The 27878-nt window shown below is 54.7% G+C and overlaps 1 protein-coding gene across 5 annotated transcripts; it reads left to right on the plus strand.

Annotated features, from left to right (window-relative positions):
• The first annotated feature begins 882 nt into the window (after positions 1-882).
• PCDH1 (protocadherin 1) lies at positions 883-27754 on the plus strand. Of its 5 annotated transcripts, XM_084778818.1 has the most exons (6): positions 7823-8023; positions 9427-10289; positions 13668-15863; positions 21244-21463; positions 22478-22516; positions 23708-23839. In XM_084778818.1, exons 1-5 carry the CDS (start codon positions 7831-7833, stop codon positions 22501-22503), a joined length of 3498 nt encoding a protein of 1165 aa, XP_084634944.1. In that variant the 5' UTR covers positions 7823-7830; the 3' UTR covers positions 22504-22516; positions 23708-23839. The 5 variants fall into 5 exon arrangements, with proteins under 5 accessions (XP_084634945.1, XP_084634942.1, XP_084634941.1 ...); XM_084778819.1 differs by lacking the exons at positions 7823-8023; positions 22478-22516 and adding an exon at positions 883-1095 and having other exon boundaries at positions 23708-27754; XM_084778816.1 differs by lacking the exons at positions 7823-8023; positions 22478-22516 and adding an exon at positions 2477-2641 and having other exon boundaries at positions 23708-27754.
• Positions 27755-27878: the final 124 nt, after the last annotated feature.

Here is a 27878-nt window from a genome sequence, read left to right on the forward strand (position 1 = left end):
CCAGGTCTGAGCACAAGAAACCAAGTATTGGAGTGTGAGACACTGCGTGTGACACGGTGTGTGACTCTCCGAGTGACAGGGAGCTTGTGGCACTGTGAGGGCGTGTGACACACGTCGTGACACTGCGCGGCTTCACAGGGTAGAGACCCATTCGACTCTATGAGGTGTGTTAGGTCACCGCCTAAAGCAAGTGGCAGAAGCTCTACTTCGCCCAGAGGGCAGGTGATCAAGGGACCCTCGAACAGCCTGACACCAGGAGCGTCATTTCATCCTCACACTTGAATATATCTTCCTCGTCCTCGCTCTCGAGCTCCAAGATCACATCCTCTAACCCTTTGTACGGTCCCCTTTATAGTCTCACTCCCACTGCAGCTCCGGCCGGGGGATGGGGGGGGAAGGGCGGACTTCCCTAGCGCTCAAAGAGAGGGGAGGGCCACTCCGGGTGACTCGGGGGTCTGACTGGGAAAGGGTGGGCCTGGAGGAACAGCTCCCCAGGAAAGATACTGGGGAAGAAAGAGCTAGAGGAGACACTTCCCCAGCTTTGACTTCCCAGGCGGCAGAGTCGGGGACAGGTGTTTGAGGCAGAAGAGAGCTATTCCGAAAGGGTCCTAGATGGAGGCTTGGATGGGATGAGTATAAGGTGAAGAGCCGAGAAGGAAGCCTGTGCACGCGGCCTTAGGCAATGGTGGGGACAGCGTAAGAGGAGGGGGAGCTGGTTTGGGGGCGCGGTGCTCTGGGTCCCCTCCCAGCGGGACCAGAGCGGTCCCAGCTCCACCTCCCGGCCGAAAGGGGGGGGGGGGGGGCGGGCGGGAGTAGGGCGGGCAGGCCGGGAGGGAGGGGGAGGGAGGGGGCGGGCCGGCTGTGCGCTCCGCTCGCTGCTGGCTCCGCCGCCGCCGCCGCCGCTGCCGCCTCACACACTAGCGGAGCGGGAGCGCGGCGCGGACGCGAAGCCGCCGGGCTGCTGTGCCCACAGCCAGTCGGAGCCGGAGCCTGAACCGCAGCGCCAGCCCCAGCCGTGTAGAGCCGCAGCCTGCACCGGGGCCGGCGGCTGCTCACGGACAGCGGGGCCGGCGGCCGGTGCTGCCCCCGAGGCGGGTAAGGATCTGGCTGTGGCGACTCCCGGCCCAGAGCGGCCATGGCCGGAGGGAGCTGAGGGAGGGGCGCTCGGTGGAGCGAGGAGACCAGGGCTCAGTCGGTGCCCAGCGCGCCAGGGCTGAGGCGGAGGCCGCTGGGACACCGAGTCGGTGGTTGCGGCTGGTCTCCAAGGTCCACTGCAAGATACGGAGAGAAGGGAGGGGGTGCTGGGTTGGACCCCAGCCCCGGCGCCCGCACCCAGGCGCGCTCCAAGCCACTGGGATGAGAGACTCCAGGAGCGCGCGGAATGGAGGTTTGGGGAAAGCGCAAGGCCATCAGTTCAGCCGGGGGCTGCCGGAGGGCCAGGCAAGCTAGAAACAGTATCCACGACACACACACTTGTTGGGCGATTTGCTCAGCTCACTCAGGCGCTTCCAGCTCGTCGCGGACACCTGGAAGAGCCACATCACACACACACATACACACACACACACACACACACACACACACGCACACACATCCACCCGTACATATGTGAGCACAGACATACCTCCCGCACACCAGCGCCCACTGGGGCACAGTCACCAGCTCAGAATCTGCTTCGGCGCCTGCATGATCAGCAGCGGGGACACACAACCCGTGGCCATAGATAGCTACAACACAATCGGGTGTGATACTGAGCGATGCCAGACACACACACACAACCTCATGCCTTCATGTACGATTATGACTGCTTCAGTTCGCCAAATGAACACTCAAAGCCTAGCTCCCTACACATGCCGCTTGAAGAAACACACCCTAACATAAATGGGTGCCCACTCTTTGGCCAGGGCATAGGTATACAACACAGGTCTTGCTTGCCCCTCTCTACTGCACCCACACATGCACAACCCAGTGTCACATAGCACGCCTTGGTAGCACACACCCTAGCACAGAGGTACCGACAACAGCGCCCCACAAACAGAATCCACTGCTTCAAGCATCTTTAACACTGGTTGTCACACACACCTTACACCAACAGTGTCACATTACACTCTGCAGCGCGCGCAGACACACACACACACACACACACACACACACACACACACACACACACACACTCCACTCTCCCTGGTCGGATTCCCTCGGGAGAAGCTTCCAGGCTCTCCTAGAGAGCACCCAGAGCCCTGTCACCTCAGTCGCGACTTTGTTATTGTAAATATCGGCATAGCTGGAGCCCCCGGGCCGGCCAGACCGGCTTCCCGGCGGCGCCTCCCCCTACTTCCACTCCCGGGCCTGACCGGCTAGGTATTCCGGGAACAAGCTGGACCTGACAGGCCGCGCCATGCCGCCACCCTGGGCCCGTGTGGCTCTAGGTCCCTCTGCAAAAGGTACAACACTATAGAAGGTGTTTGAAACCTTTCTCGGGCCATTTAACTGAGTTCTCCGAGCCACCTGGGTCCCTAGCACACCTACGTCCGGCACACCTGGGTGCCCCTCTACGGAGGCCGGCTCGCAGGCCAATCCTGTGTGCCGACAAGGCCCCGGGGCCAGAATGGAGCCCGCAGCATGCGCAGAAGAAAAACCGGTAGGCGAATAGGACTCTCGTCCCTTTCTCCGGCCACTCTCTGGTAGTTCAGGCTCCTGGCCTCAGTTTCCCCAGTAGTGAGGGCGACTATTCCTTCAGTAGAAAAAAAAAAAAAACAGGTGACGCTGAGGCCATCGAGGACTGAGTGCAGGGAAGTACCCGGTTTCTGCCGCCTTGAGAGGATCGGTTTTATGAGAATGTCCCCGCCCGGCCAGGCTCGCGGCTTTGTGATTCCGGCGCCGGCTTCCTCCCTGCCCCCCTCCCGGCGCCCGCTGCGCTGCTCCCGCCGGCGCCGGCTTGTAGGGGGACCTAGGCGGAGACCGGAGATGCGGGAAAGGAGGGATTCCCCGCGGCGGTCCTGAAGGCGCGGGTCGCTTGTAGTCGCCTGGCCTAAGAGAGTTCTCACTATACTGCGCCTCACCGAGTCTCACCTTGGGCTCCAAGAGGCCAGGCATCACCCTGGTGGGGGCGGGGATGGGGCGACCAGAACCTTAGGAGCGGCCGCCGCCGCCGCTTCCCGCCCCCACCCCCCATACACTACAGACCCACACTCGGCGTCCTCTGGGAGGAGGAGCTCGGCGGGCGTGCTTGGGTGTGTGCTGAGAGCGCTCACTGACCAAGATGGTGAGGACTCTGGACTGCTGTAGGCTAAACCTAGGACTTAGAGCTGGGAGGTACAGGGCTCCTTCCAGCACCTGCTCTGGGTCAGTCCTCACGAGCTCCCTGGACCAGTACAACCCAGAAGGTGTTTGTGGAGCCTTAGGGGTCTAGATGTGTGTGAGAGCCCACCTGGTGCTACTTTCCTGTGGAGGTGGGGGTAGGGGGAATTGGTCCTCCATGGTTGTGCTGAGACCCTTAATAGGCTAGGTCAGAGGATGGGTTCCAGGAGAGAACCTAAGAAACCTCAGAAAGGGAGAGCAGCAGGGTAGGGGGAACAGGCCCGGGTTCTGGTGCAGCCTCGTCTAGGTGTCGTTGTCTGGTTCCATATTAGAAGGGGTAAGGGTATCTGGCAGCTCTGGGTACTTCAGCAGAGAGCTGGGCAAGAGACGTTGCTTGGAACGGGGCCTGCATGGGTGGGGAGGAGCGAAGAGAGTATCCGGGTTCTGATGTGGGGTAAGAGGTGCCCCTGCCAGGAACCAAGCTAGCTGGTGTTGCAGAAAGAGATTTTGTTAAACCATGTTGTTAGCATACTGCTCCCCCCCCCGCCATTTTTCATATTTAATAAATGTATTGAGCAGCTACTGTTGGCCAGAGCCCATTGTGGGTGCAATAGTAGAGCGCACACTGCCTTTTCTTTCATGGGCTGTAGATTTGTTCGTTCACTCATTGTGCCACAGAGCACCTACTCTGTGCCTGGTTGGTGGAATACAATGTTCTATCACAGGACTGGGAGACTTAAATATCTAATCCATCTTGAAATGGATCGGATCGTCAAGAGGCAGGAGTTTTCTTTAAAAAAAAAAAATGTATTACCTTTGTTTATTTAGTTTATCTGTGCACTCACGCTTACAACACACATTTGGAGGTCAGAGAATGACTTTCAGTAGTCGCTTTTCTCCTTCGACTCTTTAGGTCTCAAGAATCAAACTAAAGTCATGAGGCTCAAAGACAAGCTCCTTTAACCGCTGAGCCATCTTGCATGCCCAAGAGATAGAGAGTTCTTAGCCCCTCCCCCCATTTAATAATATATAAATAGATTAATAAATGTGGATCAACCTGGGTAAGGTCACACAACTAGCAAGGGTTGAGGTGAGGGTTTGAACTCAGCAATCTGGTTCAAGAATGCAGGTGCCTGGAAGCCTGCAGCGCCTAATAGAAGGTTCTGGGAGACAGGGAAGAGGAACAGTGCTGCTCGCTGTGGGAAGCCCCTGAGCAGCTCCACCCCTGCAGCTCGGCTTGCTTACCCTCCCGCCCAGGCTCTCAGATGGGCCCTTTGTCCTTTGGTGTTTTGTGCTTGCAGCGCCGGTGGCTGCTGTGTAATGGTGCTGGGGCAGGTGTGGGCCTTCAGAGATGACCTGCTTGCTGCAACAGTGAAAGCAAGAAGTGGACTTTGGGCCTGAAGTGGTGTGGAAATGAAGGTTCCAAGTGAACCCTCACCTGTCCTCGTACCTTCTCAGATGTTGACGCAAGATGTGTCCCCCCCCCCCCCCCCGGGCCTTTTGGGACTTTTGTCCCCTTGTCCCTCATTCCTATACCCCTGATGTGGTTTTTTTCCTTTTGTGGCTCCTCCATCCTGATGGATACAGGTCCCTGTGCCTTTCTCTTGCCTGGGTCCTGGACACCCAAGTCACTGAGTGGAGAGGCACCCTTGCCTAGGAAGGCAGTGCAGGCAGATAAGGTGCTAATCGCTTCAAAGGCTGCCGCCTGAGTCTAATGACTCCCAACACTAACTGCCTGGGACAAAGTTCAGCAATGTTGGGGGTAGGGATGTGGAAAGGCCTCTTTACTGCTTCTCCCAGCCCTTCCTGGCAGGTCACATGACTGTCTCTACAGCTGCAAATGGCTGGGAGTTCAGGTTCCCTCCTGGTCAGGTCAGGTTGGCAGTCTATGGTTGGGGGAGAGGTAATAAATGTAATAAATACCTTATTTCAGCCTCGGGCTTCTGTTGAGTCCTTCCCCAAATCCAGTCTTTAAGATGAGAAGAGATGCACTCTTTCATAGATCCTGCCTGTTGGTACAGTTTCTGTGTTTAACATAGTTTTGAGTCTCAGAACATCAGTGATGTGGGGGAGATGGTGCGTGGTGGGCACGCCTTTAATCCCGCACTGGTGAGGCAGGTGGATGTCTGGGTTCGAGGCCAGCCTGGCCTACAGAGCAAGTTCCAGGACAGCCAGGGCAACACAGAGAAACCCTGTTTAAAACCAAACAAAGCCAAAGCTAAAAGGTAAAAAGGTATGGGGAGGGCACTAAAAAAAAAAAATAGGTGATAGCCATTCCGAATGATTGGGAGAATTCAGTAAAGTGTTTAGCAGTGCATTAATGAAGGTTTTTTTTGGGATGGTGGTGGTGTTAGCAAAGGTGGAGATGAAACAGTTTGCAGGGCTTAAGCTCTTTTTCAATTCTGTCAAACAAGTCTCTATCAAGTTTGTTTTCCCAGACCTTTGTATCACAATTTGCCTGGGGGGGGGGGGGCGGGGTTCTCCAGGTCCCACCTTCCAATCAAAATTCCTTAGGGTAGGGCCAGATAATCCTTATTTTGGTAGAACTCTGCGAGTACTTCAAGGACCTAAGCCCTGCTTAATGCTTGTCCTCATTCTGGGCAAGCCTCCCTCCAAACCCCATTCCCATCTCCATAACCTTTCTGGATGGTGCCTGAGCCCCTGGGATAAAACCTTTCTTGACCGCAGCTAGCTGGAGGCAAAGCAAGCCCTCAAAGGGAGGTGGGACTGGGAGGCCTGAGTAAGTGGGCTGTGATCCCAGGATGGGAGGAGAGCCCCAAGTGAGAGGCGTTAGTATTTAGCTGTCAAAGTTGCCATAAATCAAATCACCCCGAAATTCGTCAGACCACAGACCCTTCCACTTGCTGCCACATTTTGTGAACAGACATTTTCTTAGAAAAAAAAAATCCTCCTTGATAATGTTGTAGAGTTCTCCAGGGGGATGTGACACACACACACACACCCTCCTTCATGAACCCTTCTGGGGATAGGGGCTACAAATGAGGGAGCTTTTTGAACAGGTCCTCTGGAGATATGTTTTGGGTTGGAGCTTGGAGTAGTATGGCGGAGGGTGGATCCAAATGGGGCATCGTGAAATTCCTCCTTTAAAGATAAACTGTGGCTGAGAGTGGCACGCACACTTAGCTGTTGAAGGGTCTCACAGGTTCAGGAGGGGCCTGTATTTGGGGAAGGCTCCCCAAGGAAGGTGACGTGTACATTTGGTGAATTGTAGACTCTGAGTGGATATTTACATTGTCCCAGTAGATTCCTGGGGAACTGGCAAGCAGGCAAGTGAATACAACCAAGGTCATCATCAGGAACTAAGCTCAGGGAACCAGAATAACCCCCACTGCACAAGAACTGTTCACTGCAGGCCTACTGTGTGTCGGGTCCATAGCTGATGACACAGTAAACAATTAAGCGGTTATAAGTGTAATCTCAGCTCTTAAGAGGCCAGCCTAGACTACATCTTGAATTCCAGCACAGCCTGGGTTTATGGTGTGTGTATTCGAGGCCTGTCTCAAGGAATGTTGTAGGAAAGATAAACATTAGCCAATTTTCCAAACAGGCCCGTTACTACGATTGTGCTAAGTGCTTTGAAAGAAAAGACCTTTTGTTAAATGCCTATGTTGTTATAAACATTTAGCCTAGGTGAACTCAAACCCACCAGGAAAGAGGTGGTATTGTCTCCATTTGATGGATGAAGAAACTGGTGCTTTGGTTTGTTTGCTCCAGAGCGTTGGCAGCTGGGGCTGCCCTCAAATTATCTGAAGTCACAACCCAGGCTCATCTTCACCCTTCTGTCTTACATATGCCAGGTAACCTAGCAAACTGGCAACCGCTGAATCACTGTTACAGCACACGGGCCCAATCTTTACTGCTGTGTTCTAGTGCCCAGGACACAGCCTAGCTCATTTTAAGTGACTAATAAGCATTTGTTGAATATGTGAATAGGCACCTAACATAAACCCAGTTTTACCTTGCTTTGGTCAGTGGGGCAGGGGGGAAGAGTGAGTATATATGAACTCTTGCCTCTTTGGAATGTCTGTCATCTTCCTGGGGAGACGAAGAACACACAATGGGTGCCCAATACTATAGTTGAACAACAGGGCGGGGCGGTGTTCGGGGCAGCCCAGTGATTCATTGTCTTAGAATTGGAATAGAAAATAAGTGGCTGTGACTTGGAGGGGGAGAGGTCACTGTGGGCTGGAGAGGCCTAGGAAGGCATTGTAGGGTTGCAGGCGCAGGCAGAACCTGTCTTCAGTGGGATGGGCACGATCAGTGTCAGGCCTGGGATAAAAATTCCAGGGGTGGGAAGCTGGAACCTCCCTTCCTCCCTGTAGAAAATGCTGAACCAAGGACTTGGGATTTGAATAGAGGAAGGGTTTGCCATGGTTGTTTGATCTATCTATCTATCTATTTGTTTGTTTGTTTGTTTGTTTATTCATTTATTGGGATGAGAGAGCAGTGGCTGGGACAGTGCTGGCAGGTCTGATAACATGAGCAGGTGGACAGCCTCAGAACAGGGTGATGAAAGAGGCAGCTATTGTGGTAATGGTGGTGCAACTTGTCACAGCACAGCCCTTCCTGGAAGGCTCTGGGGTGGCAGAGGAAGGAGGGTGTGAGAGACACTGGACCAGTTGGGGACAAGGAAAGAAGGGATCAGGACACAGCAGGCTCTGGATGCAGGCAGGGATAAAGGTCAAACGGAAGCCAAAGCCAGGTATGGTAGTGCACGTCTGTAATCCTAGCATTCTGAAAGCGGACTCAGGGATCAAAGGCTAGCCTGGGGTACCTAGTGAGACTGTGTTTAAAAAAAAAAAAAAGGAGGTCTGGGAATGTGGCTTGGTGGTAGACCATTTGTCTAGCACGTGTAATGTGTTGTGCACAAGTCTCAGGACTGTGGGGGGGGGGGGTGGGTGGGGAGGAGAAAAGAAAAGAAAAAGAAACAGGAGACAGATGATCATCTGGAAAGCAGAGGGGGTGGACCAAAGAAAGGCTGATGGTGTCATCGATGCTCTGTCCCAGTTAGACCTGCTGGGCGCTCTGTTGTTAAGGGCAGGCCAGGGCGGGTCCCCATGCCATTTTGAAGGTCAATCAGTCCTAACCCTAATCTTGACCTCTATTCCTTCTAACACACCTGCCTCTGTGTGTGTGTGTGTGTGTGTGTGTGTGTGTGTGTGTGTGTGTGTGTGTGTAGACAAATTTGTGGGAAGTCAGGGAGGGCTAACACATATTACTTTAGCATTTTCTTTTTTAAAAAAAACCTTTTGAATTATATTTATTTTATATGTATGTTGAAGTATGCACGTCACAGAAAATGTTTGGAGGTCAGAGGTCTCCTTCTGATATATGTCCCAGGGACTGAACACAGGTCTTTAGGTTTGACAGCAGGCATCTTTGCCCAGTGAGCCATCTCACTGTCCCTGCTGCTAGCCATATTCACAAGGTATTAGCCTTCACTTATGGGAGCAGGCGACACTGGGCACTGTGGAAGCTGCTTGTCAAAAACAAGGATTTGGGATGTAATACCCCATACACATAAGCTTATTTGGCATCTCAGAAGAAAGAACTGAAACACTTTTGCACTTTTCCTCCAGCTAGCATGAATGGGAAGCACAGACCATAATGACTCTCAGGGTCTGGGGCATCTGAGGGGTGGGTATGTGGGGAGGAGTGCTCCAACCGGAGACATCCCTGGCCTAACCCTTCCGCTTGCTTTTGCTCCCTATCTCAGTATCAGGGTAATTACCATGGGTGACTAAGGCAAGATGCTGGTGAGAAGGAGGTGTTGTGCAAAGCACAGAGCTGAAAGCAGACGGGGTGGGGGGGGGAGGGGGGTTGGTACCCAGGGAACGTCAGCTGGGTAAGGGTGTGCCATGGGCAGGAGCTGCTATAGACCTGCCTGTCATCTTACCAACTTCTCCAGCTGGGTCAGGCGCAGCTGCTACACCCCACTGCGGGTGAGACTCGGTTCTGGAAACCCATCTTGGGGCTGGGATTGACTCTCCCTGTGGGAGAATGGTGTTTCAGTGGGAGAGGGAGAAACGGGAGGTTGGCTCTGGCAGCCTTCAGGGTCGACTTCCTCTTCATAGCTGATGGTCTCTACTCTGTGTCTCCTTGCAGTTCTTCTGACTTTGGAGCCTGCCAGGATGGGGCCTCTGAGGCCCAGCCCAGGGCCTGGGGGGCAGCAGCTGCTGCTGCCCCTCTTACTGCTGCCACTGCTGCTCCTATTCGCTCCATCTGCGGGCCATACCACCCAGGTAGTATACAAGGTGCCAGAGGAGCAGCCACCCAACACCCTCATTGGGAGCCTTGCCGCTGACTATGGTTTTCCAGACGTGGGTCATCTGTATAAACTAGAGGTAGGTGCTCCATACCTTCGGGTGGATGGCAAGACCGGTGACATTTTCACCACGGAGACCTCCATTGACCGAGAGGGGCTCCATGAATGCCAGAACCAGATTCCTGGGAATCCCTGTATCCTGGAGTTTGAGGTGTCTATCACGGACCTCGTGCAGAACGGCAGCCCCCGGTTGCTGGAGGGCCAAATAGAGGTACAGGACATCAATGACAACACACCCAACTTTGCCTCACCGGTCATCACCCTGGCTATCCCCGAGAACACCAACATTGGCTCACTCTTCCCCATCCCACTGGCCACAGACCGTGACGCTGGCCCCAATGGCGTAGCATCTTACGAGCTGCAGGCTGGGCCTGAGGCCCAGGAGCTATTCGGGCTGCAGGTGGCCGAGGACCAGGAGGAGAAGCAGCCACAGCTCATTGTCATGGGCAACCTGGACCGTGAGCGTTGGGACTCCTACGACCTCACCATCAAAGTCCAGGATGGCGGCAGTCCTCCACGCGCCAGCAGCGCCTTGCTCCGTGTCACCGTGCTTGATACAAACGACAACGCGCCCAAGTTCGAGAGGCCATCCTATGAAGCTGAGCTGTCTGAGAATAGTCCCATTGGCCACTCGGTCATCCAGGTGAGAGGCCCACTCCATCTAACTTGTCAGGGTGACCCACCTATAGAAATGGGATCCACCGAAAGCAGGTGGAAGGACTCCTTCACTTAGGGGGTGAAAAACCCAAGAGAAAGCTGTGGGACTGCCCCTTCTCTCTAGCCCCAGACAAAGGAGAATTTCTCACCAGCTTCCTCTCCTCCACTTCATCAAGTGGTATTTTCTTCCACTGTCAATCAACTTAGGTGACAGTGGCATAGCATCTCAATAGCATTATCCCTCCCCATCAGATTCAACTTAGGAAAACTTCTGGGAAGTGGAATTACTCCAAGCTAGGGAAGTGTCCTCTGCTTAGCCTAGGTTGGATCAAGGGACTCACCTTTTATCCAGTAGATACCCCCCCACCCCATCCCCACCCCACCTGCCATGGGAGTATCTTCCTACCTAGGAGGCAGGTCCCTTTAGTCAGGTAAGATTTTGATTCAGCTAAAGGCCCAACCTCCATGTGTCCCTGCCCAACAAAGTCATGAGACTGTGTCAGCCAGGAGGCTCCTCAGTTTTGACAAGTCTCATCGGACTGTTTGTACCCTCGCTCCTTCCCCTGACATAGGGTGCCATTGGTATGTGGTGTTTAAGATGGTTGCGGAGGGGCCAGTAACTATGAAAATTCTCAGCATCCTTCTTCCTGGGAACCGCCTCAGGGGCTGGGCAGCAGACTGGTGGGGCTGGGGCCTGGAAGGGAGCAGAGAAGCGTCCCTGCAGACAGGTGGGTGTATCTCCCGCTGTCATCTCAGCCTCTGGCCTCCTGCCAGCCCCGTCTTCTTTCTCCTTCCCCATGGGCTGAAGCTATCTCTGGCTGTGATGTGAGCAAGCCAGAGAGAGTTTAGCTGGCCTGGACAACCGTTATCCAACCTGAGAGACCCTTCGTTCTGGGTCCTGGAGCTGAAGTGAGTGGGTGGCGGTTTTTCATCTTTTCTAGAGGCTTGTGGACTAGAATATAAAAGCAAGGCTGAGAAAGAATAGAAAGACAGCCACTCGGGATGGTGAGTAATAATAGCCTAGGTGCCAGGCACTGTTCTAAATACACTATGCGTATTATATAATTTATTCCTTACAGTACAAAGTAAGTAAGCATTATACCCATTTTACAGATAGGAAGCTGAGCCCTGAGGTCAGAGCCCACCTTAGCTCATGTCCTATAGTTTGGCTTTACATCCTCTCAGTGAGATGACACAGGACATAAAGAGTCTTCAGAGGTTGGTTGGCAGTACTGAAAAGTACATGGGAAAGGACAGGGGTGGGAAAGAGGCAGAGTTAGAGCTAAACAAGAGTGGAAAGGTAGGAGCCATAGACAGAGACAAGGATGAGCGGTGGGGGAAAGAGGTGGACAAGAAGTGAGGTGACCAATCTAGAGGCAGGGAGGCCATCGCACAGCCAGAGGGCTGGGGACGGACACACTGGGATAGGGTAGGGAAAATGGCTAGAGATTTGCCAGGTGGTGGTGGCGCGTGCCTTTACTCTCAACACTTTGGAGACAGAGGCTGGAGGGTCTCTGAGTTTGAAGCCAGCCTAGTTTACAGAGAGAGTTCTAGAACACCCAGGGTAACACAGAGAAACTCTGTATCGAAAAGAAAAGAAAAAAAGAAAAAGGTGTGAAGTGACACCAGGGTAGCCGGGAGCCCTTGTCCAAGAGTCTCCTGTAGAAAAGCCTTGACGGGTATGGACAGAGGTCTCTTCCTAAGGAGAAGGATGGAAATTCAGCTGTGGTGTGAGGGCCTCAAGCTGCAGTGCTTAGCACTGTGTAATTGGATTTCCTAGAAACAGATGGATGGGTAAATGAATGAACGATTGACAGGCAGATCAAAAGGAAGGGGGGATTATTTAAGACTCGCTTGCTATGTTCTAGACAGTATTAGGCATTTCTTCAAGACAGGGTTTCTCTGTGTAGCCCTGGCTGTCCTGGACTCGCTTTGTAGAACAGGCTGGCCTTGAACTCACAGAGATCTGTCTGCCTCTCTGAGTGGTGGGATAAAAGGTGTGCGCCCCCACACCTGGCTTAGGTATTTCTTCATATTATCCCATTTGACCTTTATCACAATCTTAGAAAATAAGTTTTGTTATTCATTCCCATTTTATATATTTGTAGGGTGAGGCTTGGGAAGATTAAATAATTGTCCCAAGGCCACATAATTAACTGGAAAGCAGTAGAGCTGGGATCTGAACCCAAGACTTTCATTTTGCTCCTTAGAGGCTATGCCAAGTTATGTCTACTATTCCTTCCCACCCTCTCCCCCTGACACATACACACACACACACACACACACACACACACACACACACACACTTCATTACATTCTGTTTGGCGGTAAATATTTCCAACCCCTCACCTGTGGTACCTCCTGGCCATTCCCACCTGGCTTCTGTTGCCCCATTACCACCCATGTTTGTATAGACCGGGTCCCAGTGCAGGGCGGCATTGGTGTGGGAGGGCGTGCCCACTGCAAAGGGACAGGCAGTTCATTGTTTGGTTCTGGAAGCCCAGCCCGCTGCCAGCAGGCTCTGTGGCCTGCACCAGCCCCTCCCTTCTGGCCCCAGGCTCAGGCTGGATTCCTCACACTGGTGCCTTGCCAGCAGCAGACAACAGTCAAGGAGCTCCAGAAACAGGTTTCCCCAGTTTGACAGCAGTGGCTGGGTTGGGCCTGCCGGGCTCTTTCTGACCCTTATCTCTACCTGGCTGCTTTCACTAGAAATCCCCTCATCTGGGGCCTCTAGTTGGGCATGGGGGTCCTCACTGATGCATGCACACGCATGAACAAACATACCTTCTCACACTCAAATGCAATCATAACTTACAGCCACATACTTGTATGTATGTTGCATGCTTGCACACGCATGAACAAACATACCTTCTCACACTCAAATGCAATCATAACTTACAGCCACATACTTGTATGTATGTTGCATGCTTGCATACAAGGTATGTACAGAAGTGCATAATGCCTAACATCTCCACTGCTCAAATCCTTTCTCATCCTTTCAGAAGTTGGGCGGCGGCGGTGGTGGTGGCAGTGGGGGAGGGGAGGGGAGAGCAGCTTATTTGACTGAGAGGGCTTGCTCAGTGCTTGTCAGCTCTTCACCTCCCTGCTTAGGTGGACTGGTACAAATGAAGAGTGGAGTATAATTCTGCCCGGTCCTGGTGATGCAGTGTCACTAAGGAGGATTTGCGAGCTGCATCTGGTCTCTTTAGGAAAATAGGTTAGCCATGTCTATCAGAGTGCTGGGTCTAGGGGAGAGACTGTACCGAGGGTGCTGAGTTGGCATCACTGAGGCTGCTGAGTTCGTGGGAAAGGACACTGGTAGCGCATACCCCTTCGCTTACTAACCTGTCCCTGTTCCCTGCAGGTGAAAGCCAATGACTCAGACCAAGGTGCCAATGCGGAGATCGACTATACCTTCCACCAAGCACCTGAAGTTGTCAGGCGTCTTTTGCGACTTGACAGAAACACCGGTCTCATCACCGTTCAGGGCCCCGTGGACCGTGAGGATCTAAGCACTCTGCGTTTCTCGGTGCTCGCCAAGGACCGAGGCGCCAACCCCAAGAGTGCCCGTGCCCAGGTAGTTGTGACTGTGAAAGACATGAACGACAATGCCCCCACCATCGAGATCCGAGGCATAGGGCTAGTGACTCATCAAGACGGGATGGCCAACATATCAGAGGACGTGGCAGAGGAGACCGCCGTGGCCTTGGTGCAGGTGTCTGATCGAGACGAGGGAGAGAATGCAGCTGTCACCTGTGTAGTAGCGGGTGACGTGCCCTTCCAGCTACGCCAGGCCAGCGAGACAGGCAGCGACAGTAAGAAAAAGTACTTTCTGCAGACCACCACCCCTCTTGACTACGAGAAAGTCAAAGACTATACCATTGAGATTGTGGCCGTGGACTCGGGCAATCCCCCGCTCTCCAGCACCAACTCCCTCAAGGTGCAGGTGGTAGATGTCAATGACAACGCCCCCGTCTTTACCCAGAGCATCACTGAAGTCGCCTTCCCAGAAAACAACAAGCCTGGTGAAGTGGTGGCCGAGGTCACCGCCAGCGACGCCGACTCTGGCTCTAACGCAGAGCTGGTGTACTCTCTGGAACCGGAGCCAGCTGCCCAAGGCCTCTTTACTATCTCACCCGAGAATGGAGAGATCCGGGTGAAGACATCGCTGGATAGGGAACAGAGAGACAGCTACGAGCTGAAGGTGGTGGCGGCCGACCGGGGCAGTCCCAGCCTTCAGGGCACAGCCACGGTCCTCGTCAACGTGCTTGACTGCAATGACAATGACCCCAAATTTATGCTGAGTGGCTACAACTTCTCAGTGATGGAGAACATGCCAGCACTGAGTCCGGTGGGAATGGTGACTGTCATTGATGGGGACAAAGGGGAGAATGCCCGGGTGCAGCTCTCGGTAGAGCAAGACAACGGTGACTTTGTCATCCAGAATGGCACAGGCACCATCTTATCCAGTTTGAGCTTCGATCGAGAGCAACAGAGTACCTACACCTTCCAGCTGAAGGCCGTGGATGGGGGTGTCCCGCCTCGTTCAGCGTATGTTGGCGTCACCATCAATGTGTTGGATGAGAACGACAACGCGCCCTTTATCACCGCCCCCTCCAACACCTCTCACCGCCTGCTGACCCCGCAGACGCGTCTCGGTGAGACAGTCAGCCAGGTGACTGCGGAGGACATTGACTCTGGTGTCAACGCCGAGCTGATCTATAGCATTGCTGGCGGCAACCCTTATGGACTTTTCCAGATTGGATCACATTCAGGCGCCATCACCCTGGAGAAGGAGATTGAAAGGCGCCACCACGGGTTACACCGCCTCGTGGTGAAGGTCAGTGACCGCGGCAAGCCCCCTCGCTACGGCACAGCCTTGGTCCACCTTTACGTCAACGAGACTTTAGCCAACCGCACGCTGCTAGAGACCCTCCTCGTCCATAGCCTGGACACGCCCCTGGATATTGACATCGCCGGGGACCCAGAATACGAGCGCTCCAAGCAGCGCGGCAACATTCTCTTTGGTGTTGTAGCCGGTGTGGTGGCTGTGGCCTTACTCATCGCCCTGGCAGTACTAGTGCGCTACTGTCGGCAGCGGGAGGCTAAGAGCGGCTACCAGGCTGGCAAAAAGGAGACTAAGGACCTGTATGCCCCCAAACCCAGTGGCAAAGCTGCTAAGGGAAACAAGAGCAAAGGGAAGAAAAGCAAGTCCCCGAAGCCTGTGAAACCAGTGGAGGACGAGGATGAGGCTGGCCTGCAGAAGTCCCTCAAGTTCAACCTAATGAGCGATGCCCCCGGGGACAGTCCCCGAATCCACCTGCCCCTCAACTACCCACCAGGCAGCCCTGACTTGGGACGCCATTACCGCTCCAACTCCCCATTGCCTTCCATCCAGCTACAACCCCAATCACCCTCGGCCTCCAAGAAGCACCAGGTGGTGCAGGACCTGCCGCCTGCAAACACATTTGTGGGCACCGGGGACACCACGTCCACGGGCTCCGAGCAGTACTCCGACTACAGCTATCGCACCAACCCCCCCAAATACCCCAGCAAGCAGGTAGGCCAGCCCTTTCGGCTTAGCACACCCCAGCCCCCACCCCACCCCTACCATGGGGCCATCTGGACCGAGGTGTGGGAGTGAAGGCGTGAGCAGGTATGGCTTGCCTGCCGTGGTCGGCTAGATCCCGTGGGAGCATCCTGAGCTAGCTGTGGGAGGTGGGAATGCTGATCCGCGGGTGCTGCTGAGACCTCAACTAAGGATCCTGATGCCTTGCCCAGATATGGAGGGTTAGGCTGAGTGGAAACTGGTAAGGGGGCCTCTATCATGTCCTCCCCATATAGGAGAAGTCTGACTTGTCAGCTCTCCAGATGCTGAACAAGCTACTGGGTCTTTCAGGTGGAGCTGATGGGCAGGTGAATAGGTTTGGAGACAGACGGGCACCGGGGAAAATGGGAGGAGCGTACTCCAAACCTGGGTCTCTATTGGAGATCAGCTACCTAGGAGCTCCTTTGGAAGGGACACAGAAGACCTAGAAATTGGGTGGGGACTCAGCTAGGGAGGGGGAAACCCCCCCACTTGTGCCTTCTATATGTAATATGTATTAACTTCTTCCGTACCCCCAGGCCCCCGGGGGCTGGCCCCACATCCCCTACCCCAGCCCTATCCATGTGGCCCTACAATAAAGTTCTCTATTTTTGGAGTTTTGGTTTCTTATTTTCCCGGAACTGAGAGAAGCAGTGAGAGAGAGAGAGAGAGAGAGAGATGCGAAGCAGCTTTGTTCTCAAATCCTGCCTCAATTTCACCATGTCCACCCTCTATCCCTCCCGACTCCCTAGAGTCCTTTCTCAGCATGTCATCTCCTGCCCACCCCCACCCCCATTTCCATGCCTGGAGAAAATCTCGACTTTCAAACAGAGGAGTATGGGAGCGTGCTTCCTCACCCCATGTCTGTGAGGCCTTCTCCTTAGCATAAGACTCTTCACCAACAAATTGTTGGAGGAGAGGCTCTGTCTCCCTGGCCCAAGACAGGTCCCCCCCCCCCAACCCCAATCTGCCTAAATAGAGTAGCTTCTGAGAGACCTAAAACCTGTGCACCTGTGTGGGGTGGCTGCCAGCCTTCCTACCTCAGGTGAAGCCAGAGAACCTTTTGATTACACCATCCACCTTCCCTCAGGGCAAGCTCTTCCCCCAAGTCCCTTTCCCAGCCTCTTCAGCACACCGACACTCAGCAATTAGCTGGTCCCACCCCGTGCCTCCCTGTGATCACCACCAGCCTGGGCTCCAGAGAGGGAGGGGCCCTGGGAGAGGCAGGGGCTTCTCCAACACTGCAGAGACCCACTTTGCACCCTCATGTTGTGGGTGAGCCACTGTTCTAGGATGAGGTGTCCCTGGTCTGCCTCCTGCCCAGAACCACCTCCGTCCCCTTCCTTCAGCCCCTTGCTCTAGCCAGGACTGCCAGCTAGCACTTTCTCTCTCTCTCTCTCTCTCCCTCCGTCTCTCACTTCTTGTTCTCCTGGGTCTCCCTTTTCTCAAGTTGTGCCTGAGGGAAGTTAAGGTGTGGGTGAGGGCCCTTCTGTCCTGGGGGAGTCTCTGAGGCCAGAGGCAACTTATCTCCATGGTGATCAAAGAGGCTTGAGACACTCCCAGGAGGTCCAAGGCGCCGCCCTGCCTCTCTTCTTGGCTCCATCTATAAACTCCCCAAAGCCCAGGGGTACCCCCAAAGTGAAAAGACAATCTGAAGAGTTTGGGGAGGTCATATCTAGTAACAACTTCTTTCTCCTAAGGAGTCAGGATCTGTCAGGAGACTTCCAGAAACACCTGACCTCCGGCTCTCTCTTGCATTTCTGCCTTGCAACCATTGCTTTCTCCGTTCTCTGAGTTCACTGATGCTTTTTCCCCCCCCTCAAGGTCCGAGGGATTGTCCCTCACTGGGCTCCAACCCAAACCATCCATGGAACTACACTGAACTCTCCTCCCAACATTTGAATATAACCAAAACACATTACCTGTTGTCATGGTCAGAGCATATAGGCCAAGCATGCATGTACTTGACATCAATAGAAAAATGGTTACACGTGAAATGAATGCTAAGTGTCAAATTAGAAGGGCCATAGGCAGCTTTCCCCTATGTATACTGCAAAACTATTTTAGAGGTTTTTGTTTTGGGGGTTGCTCATTTTTTAATATTTATTTAGTTAATTTTTTTATGTGTATGTGTCTGCCTAAGTGTATGTCTGTAGCACATATGTGCAGAGCCCGTGGAGGCCAGAAGAGGGGCTGGGATCCCTGAAACTGGAGTTTCAGGTGGTTGTGAGCATTGTGGGTGCTGGGAACTAAACCTGGGTCGTCTGCAAAAACAGTGAGTGCTCTTGATGGCTGAGCCATAACCCCGGCTCCTTGTTTGTCGTTGTTTGTTTGAGACAAGGTTTCATTATGTAGCCTCTCAGGGCCTGGAACTTGACCTGGCTGGCCTTGAATTCATAGAGATCCACTGCCTTTGCCTTGCTCATGTTGGGATTAATTCATGTGCCACCATGTGTGATTCTGTGAAACTTGCATTACTACTGTTTGTTCTCATTTGGGGAGGCCTTGCTAGGTACAAGGTACTATGTGTGAATTCACTCAATGCTCATAAACTCTGTGACACAGGCCAAGTTTATTATAGTCTTTTCACACAAGTGAAAACTAACAATTGATGGAGTCAGAATTGAAGCACAAAGCATCAGGGAATCTGATTTCTGGAGTCTGCCATTATCTACTGTACAATTAAAAGCTGATTCTATGGTTAAGTGAGCAAGAGACTAGCTATCACATTTGCCTATAAAACGTTCTGCAAAACCCTGTGACAAAGGGTGAACTTGTTTAACTTGTACAACTGAGTTTCCCACACTCGTGTGACTGTGATGCCCCCTGCTACTTTCAGGATATAATATGGGGGAAGTAGGAACGGGCCTCTGCAGAGGAGGAACGCAGAGCCAGCTTGTCGGGAGTGAGTAGGGTTTGGGTAGAAGGGCTCCCTTGCCTAGGGTCACTGTCACTGTGTGAGCAGCTCTTGAAAGGAGGGTTGAGCAGGACCAGGTTGGAAGCAAGAAGAGGGTTGAAGGGGACCGTTCTGGTTGTGGTGGAGAGCGTAGAGGAGTGACATGAGCCCGGAAGAACTACGGGGTGTATGGGACAAGGATGCCTTGCTAAATGTCCCTCAAGAAGAGAAGTCCCTCACATCTCAGTTTCCCAGATGAACTGAATTTTAAAAAGAGCACTTGCCCTGCCTAGCCTGGGGTAAAGCCCTAGCTCCATGTCCATCTGTGCTGGAGGGAGAAAAAAAAAAAAGCATAGAGCCAGTAAGGTTGGCAATAGGGAGTAGGGTTGGGGATGAGGGAGAAACTCCCAGGATTCCCAGGTTGGATATCAGCTTCCTGAGTGTGGGGGATGGGACAGTGATGAGCTCACAGCCTATGTGAAAGGCAATCGATGAAATATAATTTGATTTCAGACATGTTGGATCTGGAGGGATCTGTATGGGTAGGCAGCCCATGAAATGCTCGGCAAGCTTTCGGGACCAGAGACTGAGTGATCTGGGACCGGGTCTCTTACGATTTGATAGAATTGCCTGTGCAGTTAAGGTGGAGAATAATCACCCAGCATTTTATTGTGTGTGTGTGTGGGGGGGGGACGACAAAAACCCTGGGAAAAGCCCAAGGGACTTGCCCATGTGTAGGACCGAAGCCCTTGCTTACCAGATTCTTCAGAGAAGAAGGGCTGATGGTCAGTCTGGACAGAAAACGAGAAGCATAAGTAGACAGGCTGCCCTGTGCCCTTTAGGACTGTCCTGGAGCCTCTTTATCCCCAAACCAGATGCAGCATCCTTTATACATCTCCTAGCCCCAATGGTGCAGGTCAGCTCTGGAGACCTTGTTTCATCACCCAGACCCTGCACTGCTTGGGATCGAACGGGTTCCTGGAAATGAGGGGAGGTAGCAGTGGGCTGCCTTCCTATCACCCCAAAGCTCCTTGTCCTGGTACCCTGACCCCCTGGCCCCAGACATTAATAGGAGGTGGCAGAAGGGGTAGGGAGTGAAAGTGTGGGCTTACAAACCTGAGACCATCTCTCTCTCTCTGGCTATTTCCTTGACCTTTTATGAAAGGGCCACAGAGCTGAGACAAGGTGCTTCTGTCTTGGAGAATTAGAGTCTGTTGATTCAACGGGACCTGGGCCTTGTTGCTCCTCTGGCCTCCAGGGCCCCAGGATCTGTGCCCTCCACAACTCTTCTCATTTCTGGTTGGCAGGAAAACCAGTGGAGGTCCCAGGTGGGTGGCTTGATGGTTGTGCCAAGTGCCAGGCTGAGGTTGCCAGGTTCCTGGTCTGATCATTAACCCGTGGCAGGCAGACAGAACTTCTGGCAGGGAAGCAGGCTGTCGCTATTCCAGTCCATGTGCCCATTGCCAGCACCCAGTCTAAACTCATCTCGGTCCACCAAGCAGGGGGTCCCTCCTAGCTCCTTTCATTTCCTAGAGGGGTCTCCCTGGAGAAGAGCCTTCCCAGTCCTTGCTGGTCGTCATGTGCTCTTCCATGGAAAGGCCTGTCCTCCACAGCCCCGTTCCTCACAGGGCGCCCTGAGGGGTCCCATTTATGTCCTCTGACACCCACAGGGCTGACTTCTTAATTCCTTTCCTCCCTCCATTTATTTCCAACCCCCAAAGCCTCTGTGAAAGGATTTGTAGGGGGATGGGGGCTCAGTAGGAGGGGCTCGGTGAAGCCACAGCACTGCAGACTTGGTCTGAGGAGCAAGATACAAGAGGTTGGTACCTTTTGGATGGAGGCAAAGGGAAGTTACAGAGCAGAGAGACAGGTGAGGAGCTCAAAGAGGTACACGGCTGTGTGGGAGTGTGACCCTTCCCTTCTGTGCGGAAGAGCCGTTTGGGAATTAGGAGGCCTGCTTTCAGGAAGCTTGTTTCAGAAGCTTAGGGGAGGACTGTGCTGGTGTTTGGAGGCCAGGCTGGCATTCGGAGTTGGCTGAGACTATGCTGTTCTGCTCTCGGGCTCTCCTCTATACTGGGGCTCATTCTGTTCTGAACGGCGAGGGCCGCCATGCTTGTGTCGGGGCAGCTGGGCTTAGCACTAGGAGGCCTGGGCTGAGATAGTACAGTTCTGGCCTAGGGTTGTGATGGCAGCCTGGGGGCTGTAATAACAGTGGGACTTATGCTGTGTTGGGACTTCCAGTGTGTGTACTTGGCTGTAACTGGGGAGCTAGCCTTGAATTAAGAGGCATCTCTACTAGAGGCTGTGCTTTCTGGGGCCTATGCTGTACTAAGGGACTGGGCCTCTACTTGGCTGCTGCTGAGGCCTGGGAGGGTCTTGCTGGGCTTGGGACTGGTGTGGTGTTGGGATCCATGGAGGAGGCTAGCCAGCCAAGAGTAACACTCTCTCTCCTTACAGTTACCTCACCGCCGCGTCACCTTCTCAGCCACAAGTCAGGCCCAGGAGCTGCAGGACCCATCACAGCATAGTTATTATGACAGTGGCCTGGAAGAGTCTGAAACGCCATCTAGCAAGTCGTCCTCAGGCCCCCGACTTGGTCCCCTGGCCCTACCTGAGGACCACTATGAACGCACCACCCCCGATGGCAGCATAGGTGAAATGGAGCACCCTGAAAACGGTGAGGAGCCTTAGCATGGCTGAGGCACCCCAGGAACGAGCAAAAGTCCAAGAAAGGGTGATGATGCTTTAAAATGATGCTCCATGGCTTGCGTTCTGTTTGTGTGCACGGTAGAAAGCACCTGCGTTTGCAGGTATCTGTCTGCTCCTCACACTCTCACCTGAGAACTTTATGGTACCCACTTTACCGTCGGGGAAATCTGAGACTCGGGGGGTGGGGGTGGGGACCTGTTCTGCAACTTGCCCAAAATTACACCTCTGGAAAGGGACAGACCTGGAAGAGTCTATGTCTTATGTCAGAGTCCAGAGTCCATATCTTTTGGGTTCAGCATTGCCTTACACTGCCTTCCAGGGCACAGGGATCTTGAGAATGGTAGCCTGGGGGGCTCAGATAAGAGTGAGGAAACTGGAAGGAAGATGGTGGTCCCCAAATGAGTGAGAGGATACAGGATGAGAGCACGATGCTCTCGTTGATGGCACCCGGATGCTATGAGGAATTCAGAGAAGGAAAAACTCTCCTCCCTTCTTTCCCCCCAGGAGAAGAGTGGGAGAAGGTTTGGGAAAAGCTGGGAGAAAGTCTGGGAGGGTGGGCCTGTGTGTGTGTGTGTGTGTGTGTGTGTGTGTGTGTGTGTGTGTGCGTGTGTAGGGAGGGGGTATTGAAGGGAGACGCTGGAGCAGAGGTGAGTGTGGGAATGGATGGTGAGGTATATAGTGAGAGTATGTTGGTGGTGCACGTGTGTGTGCACATGTGTGCATATGAGAAGGATCCAAGGCATCCCCCTGTGAAGGGGACTCTAAATAAGGCAGCCCTTGGGCTAGACGGACTGATGTAGGTCTGATACTTTTCTTAGTCCAAAGTCTCCCTCCTCCCAAAAGATGAAAAATCTCAGGCTTCACCTTGAGTCATAGGGCCCTGTCTAACCTCCCAGGCCTGGGCCCAGAGCACCCTCTGTCCCGTCTCCTGCCACTCCATGCCTGATCTCATGCTGGTCTCGTCCTTTTTGTGCCCGCGCAGAGCCGGCTGGCCGGAGCAGGCCCTGAGGCAGAGTGCCAGGTAGGTGGGAGCTGTTCTGGGGTCTGGGGTCTATGGGACTCGCCCCAGCCCCCAGCCCCGCCCACCCAGTGCTCTGTGCCATAACTGGGTCCCTCAACCCTGAACTAAAAAGCTTTGGCGCCTTGAGGGTTAACAATAAAACTATCCCCTCCTCACCTTAGCTGGCAGGAGGCCAAGCTAGAGTGAGTGGGTGGTACTGGGGGAGCCCCTGCCCCAGGCAGAGCTTCTCAGTCATGTCCCTCAAGGGGGGTGTCACCGCCTGGTGCTGTCCCTGAGTGAGGGAGGCACGGGGGCAGCTGTGACAGGAAGTGCTCATGGCCCAGGCGTTCCCATGGAGATTCTCTCGCTGCCCAGCAACCACACTGGCTACTGCTGATGTCAGGCGGCCAACTCCTGTTCCCGTGGGTGTTCTGGGCAGGGAGCTGGGGGCAAGGCCACGGTGGTTGGATGGTAAGGGGCTGGTGTGAGGTGGGCAGGGGCTGCATGTGTGTGCTTGTTGGTTGTGTGTGTGTGTGTGTGTGCGCGCGCGCGCTTACGTGTGAACATCGCACGCATGTAGAAGCTCGTCTCCTCCCCTTGGCTTTAAAGTAAGGCATTGCTGTGCTGGGGTTGGGTTCAAAGGAAGCTGGGAGCATGCAAGGCTTGAAGGGATTTAGAAGGTATGTGCCATCTTGGTCTGGGGACAGAGGTGGTGTCCAGTGAGGTAGACTTGTGTAACCATGATGAAGTATGTGTGTGGAGGTGGGGCTCTAAATCACAATGGGGTTTCCTCAACCCGATCTGAAGGTGGAATTCCATGACTGAACCTGTCTAGAGACAGGTGATGGCTTGTGGAGGAGCTGTTTGTGCACCTGTCTGAGGGCAGATTTGGTGGGTGTGTGAGAAGCGTGCAGGGAGGTAGGTGAGGCTGGAAGAATAGCACCTATTTAGGGAGTGTGTGTGTGTGTGTGTGTGTGTGTGTGTGTGTAGGAGAGTGAGACTAACCTAGAGGGCAGCAGTGCAGTGACAGTGGGCCACAGGTTGATAAGGGCGGCTGCGCTTGCCTGTGGGGGGGGTGTGTTTCTGAGCTCTGTGGGCAGGAGGAACCGCACGCACCTCAACTCAGAAGTAGACTGTGTATGATAATGAGAGGCCATGGAGCAGAGACTTTCGAGGGTGCCATCCCTAATGGCTGTCCTTGCTCTCCTGCAGACCTCCGCCCTTTGCCCGATGTCGCCATGACGGGCACATGTACCCGGGAGTGCAGCGAGTTTGGTCACTCTGACACATGCTGGATGCCTGGCCAGTCGTCTCCCAGCCGCCGGACCAAGAGCAGCGCCCTCAAACTCTCCACCTTCGTGCCTTACCAGGACCGAGGAGGGCAGGAGCCTGCGGGCGCCGGCAGCCCCAGCCCCCCGGAAGACCGGAACACCAAAACGGCCCCCGTGCGCCTCCTGCCCTCCTACAGTGCCTTCTCCCACAGTAGCCATGACTCCTGCAAGGACTCGGCCACCTTGGAGGAAATTCCCCTGACCCAGACCTCGGACTTCCCACCCACGGCCACACCGGCATCTGCCCAGACCGCAGCCAAGCGTGAGATCTACCTGTGAGCCCCCCTTCTGGCCGGCGGCCACCCCTCCCCTAGTCGCCGGCCAGCTCCCAACTGGGTCTATTCCAGGGCCCCACCCCCTCCCTCCGGCGTGGACTCTGTGGCCAGGGCCCGATGCGCGGGAGTACTGGCTTCAAGACCACGTTGACCCTTGCCCCAGTGCAGGGTCCAGATCCTTTCCCCCATTCCTACCCCTTAGCTCCAAGGAGCCTCTTCTTCCCCCTCTATGGGGCTCCACCCAGTGGATGCCCATGAGGGCTCCGCTGCAGTGACTGGGCTCTCTTCCATCTACTTCTAGAGAGCACCCCCTTGCTTTAGGCAGATGGTGGAGTCAAGAGTGGGCAGCACACTTTTAACTCCGTTGTTTCCTGCATGGCTGACCAGGGCAGCGTAGCCTTGCAGCTGGGTAAACTGGGGTACTTACTCCCTGGGAACGCTCAGAGGAAACTTTTCCACCACCAGGGGCTCTCTGAAGGGCTGTTGTTACCAAAGGTGGGGTGGGGATTGGGGTGAGAGTACTGTGAAGGTCTTGTCTTCCAGTGCTGCTCCTGGGCTGGCCCACCCGCCTGTCACAGGCTCATGCTGATCCCATTGGGGGCACCCCCTTCCCTGCTGGTCTTGCGGTGTCTGTATATAAGGACCTTGGAATGATGTCCCCATTTCTGCCTGATTTGCAACTTTTCTTGTTGATGTTGTGTTGTCTTGGGGGGCCCTCTGGGGGGGGGGAACCTGCCCTGCGCCCCTCCTCCCTGCCGCAGTGCCCCACCCCAGGTCTCTATTGTTCCATGTTGTAAATACCCCTGGGGCCACGGTGGGATGGGGGTGCAGGCCAGGGAAACAGAGGGTGGGTGGGGTGGGGACAGGGGTAACATTCGCCTATCAGCAGAGCTGGGCTTTTATTTAATTTTTTTTTTAAGAAAAAAAAAATACAAATCTCTATTTTTTTGGAACTGTTGCGCTGTGCCCTGGGGGAGGGGGGGATCCCTCGCTCAGACTGGCCTCCCACACCCAGATGAGCATCACAGAGGGGCCCTGAGGCTGTGGGGGTGGGGGGCAGCTGGACAGGGATGGGAGGAACTGTGCCTCTGGCCTGGTTGGGTGAGTTGGGAGCGGGAAAGGTTTGCTCAGGGGGTGGCTGGTTGCTGCCTCCAGTGTGGAGGACCTGCACTTTGCCTCCTCCCTGCCCTCCAACCCCCAGCCCCTGCCATGACTGACCCATCAGCCTGTAAAACCACCATTGCCTTGATCTCAGGGGGTGGGAAGGGCTGCCTCAGGGCACCCTGGGCTCCAGGCCCCTTCTTCCAGTTGGGCTTCCCTTCACCAGGGTCAGGAGTCCCATGGGGGAGGGGGCGGGGAGGTTAGGGGGCAGAGAAGCCCAGTCAGCCATGATGAGGTGGGGGGGGGTTCTTCACCTCGGTGGGGGGCAAAGTGTTAGGGGTATCCTGCAGAGCCCCCCCCATCTCCCACTGTGGCCATCTCACAGCCTCAGCCTCTCTTCCTTCCAGAAACCCCCACTGCCTTGGCCCCTACCTCTCCAGCTCCCCAAGGGCCCAGGCTGGGAGGCTGGAGACTCAGGGTATGACCCCCACTTGACTTAGTCTAAGCTTGGGGGGGGGGTGGCCCACTGTGGGAGGGGTGGACAGGCTGCTGGGTTGTCTGGTGCCTTTGGGAGCTGTGCTGCTGGAGTCTTGACTCCTGTAACCCCAGAGACCCCACTACCACCCCAGAAAGGCCAGGAGCTGTAGAATCACCCTATGCTCTGCCTCTTTACCCCCACTTTTGTTTGGGGTAACAGTGCTGGGGAGGAGTGCACTGTTAGGGTGGTAGCTCTGGCACCCCACAGCCCTTCTACGGAGGGCAGTGGGGTAAGGTGGCTAAGGTGACAACAGCCAGGTCTAGGGGTTGGCCAAAGGCTCCCATCCCTAGGGGAGGCCCAGAAAGTGGGCCAAGGGGCTTGTTAAAGACACAGCCCCTTTCCCCTGCACAAATGGGGCAGGTGCAATAGTGGTGGAGCTGGTAGGATGAGGTGGCCCTGCTAGTGGGGCAGTGGCCTGGAGGGCTGTCCTGGGTCCTGAAGGGTAGGGTCTGGACATACAAGATTGTATGAGGCCCATCTGCTCAGTGGAGAGGCCAATCCAGCCAGAGGGGGCCCTGGGGTCAGTAGACTCCCACTGGAAGCCCCTGGTGGCTTGGGTACCCTGACCTGGCCTTGGAGACTCCTGAGTGGGAGAGCGGAGGAACATTTTGCACAATGGAAAAGCCAGAAGGAAGGGGGTAGCCTAGAAGGCTGGGAGGGCTCAGAAGCACAGAGCAGACGTCCTTCCACAGGAAAAGGCCCTGGCCCTGGCCCCCTGGTTGGGGTAAGGGCACTGAGTCTGTCACCACCTGAGCACTCAAGAGGTGAAACCAAAGGTGGGCAGGGGATGGGTGACAGCACTAGGGACTAGCCCTGTTGGTCCTAGGTCTGTAATACCCCTTCCCAATGCCTTGTGTCGCGTACAGTTTTATGTACCAATAGGCGACATTTGGCCAGAGGAGACCCCCTCAAACCCAGCCTGACCCAGTCAGTGTCTTCCTAGAGGGGACCAAGTTGGTCCCCATCTCCCTACTACAGAGCATGTCTGTTAGTAGGGGAAGGGTATGTGGGGACATATTTCCTAGGGTCCCCAAAGCATCTCTCACATCAGGAGGGGAGGTGCCTCTAGGCATCCCTAACCTGGGGGCTCCCTAGTCCTTATGTCTCCCTTTGGGAGTCTCTGGGGGACATGAATTCCCACCAGGGACCATGGGAACATGTCTCTCTTCCCAACCCAGGCTCTCTGGGGAGCCTGTTTGCCTCCCAGGGTTCCTGGGAGTACCTAAGACAAGTCAGTCTTGGGCCGGCTCTCTTTCCAGGGAAGCTGTCCCTGAAGCTTCCTGGAAGGGATGTCTCTGGCCCTCCCTCCCCCGCCCCCCACATCTCTCCGGTGGGAGTGTCCCTGCCCTGCAGCAATTGGAAGGAGGCTGAGCATCTCTGAATTGTCTTTTTGCCTAGAGGTTCTGGGACACCACTCTCTCCTGAGGGCGGCCCCTTGGAGCCATTTCCTCCCTGGGTGGGGGCTGTCTCCGGTGTTGGGAGGGATTGTGTTGACCACGAGAAAGTCTCCTAGTGGGGCATCTCCTTGTGAGACCTCTCTAGGAGAGAGGGCCATCTCGCCCATGGGAGTTCGAGGGCGGGTATATCTGCCTATGGGGAGGGGAGACTGTGTCTCCTCGGGTTATCTGAGTGGGGAGGGGGGCCGTGTCTCTCTCATGTGTCGGGGGTGGGGGGTGGGAGGGGGGTTTGGGCGCGTCGGGTGCCCACTTCGGGGTCGTGTTTCTCTTGGTTCGTGCCACTTCCCACCGCCTCGCTCCTCCCGGGAAGGGCCCCCGCCCCCACTCCATCCTCACCCCCGGCGCTGCGAGCACAATCCCGTTGATTTGTAATGATTTCTGTCTTTTCTGTCTTTCTCTTTCTCTGACCTCCCTCCCCTCGCCGCGAGCATGCGCAGGCACCGCCCCTACCCCCCCCTCCGGTTCGGTTCGTTTCCGGTTTGTTTGCTGAGCTGTCAATGAAAGACCCGTGTAATTATTCCCGAGCTTTACAATAAAAGTGTGAAAACCGGACCCCACTCCGCTTCTTCCAGTCCCTCGGGTCTACAGCCCTGGGAGAATAGAGCTATTTTGGGGTGGAGGCCTTGGGCTAGGGATGCTCAAGAGAGATCCACACTGGGATCAATGCTGCCTTCGCGGGTT

Source organism: Acomys minous, assembly GCF_964271855.1.
Source record: "Acomys minous genome assembly, chromosome: 4".
Lineage (NCBI taxonomy): Eukaryota > Metazoa > Chordata > Mammalia > Rodentia > Muridae > Acomys > Acomys minous.

Bases quoted from the DNA above. Each gene is read 5' to 3' on its own strand.
- PCDH1 (XM_084778815.1), top strand. From the start codon at position 7,831: ATGAAAGAGGCAGCTATTGTGGTAATGGTGGTGCAACTTGTCACAGCA. The intron at 10,290-13,667 runs GTGAGAGGCCCA...TGTTCCCTGCAG, and splicing joins TTGGCCACTCGGTCATCCAG to GTGAAAGCCAATGACTCAGA. The intron at 15,864-21,243 runs GTAGGCCAGCCC...CTCTCCTTACAG, and splicing joins CCAAATACCCCAGCAAGCAG to TTACCTCACCGCCGCGTCAC.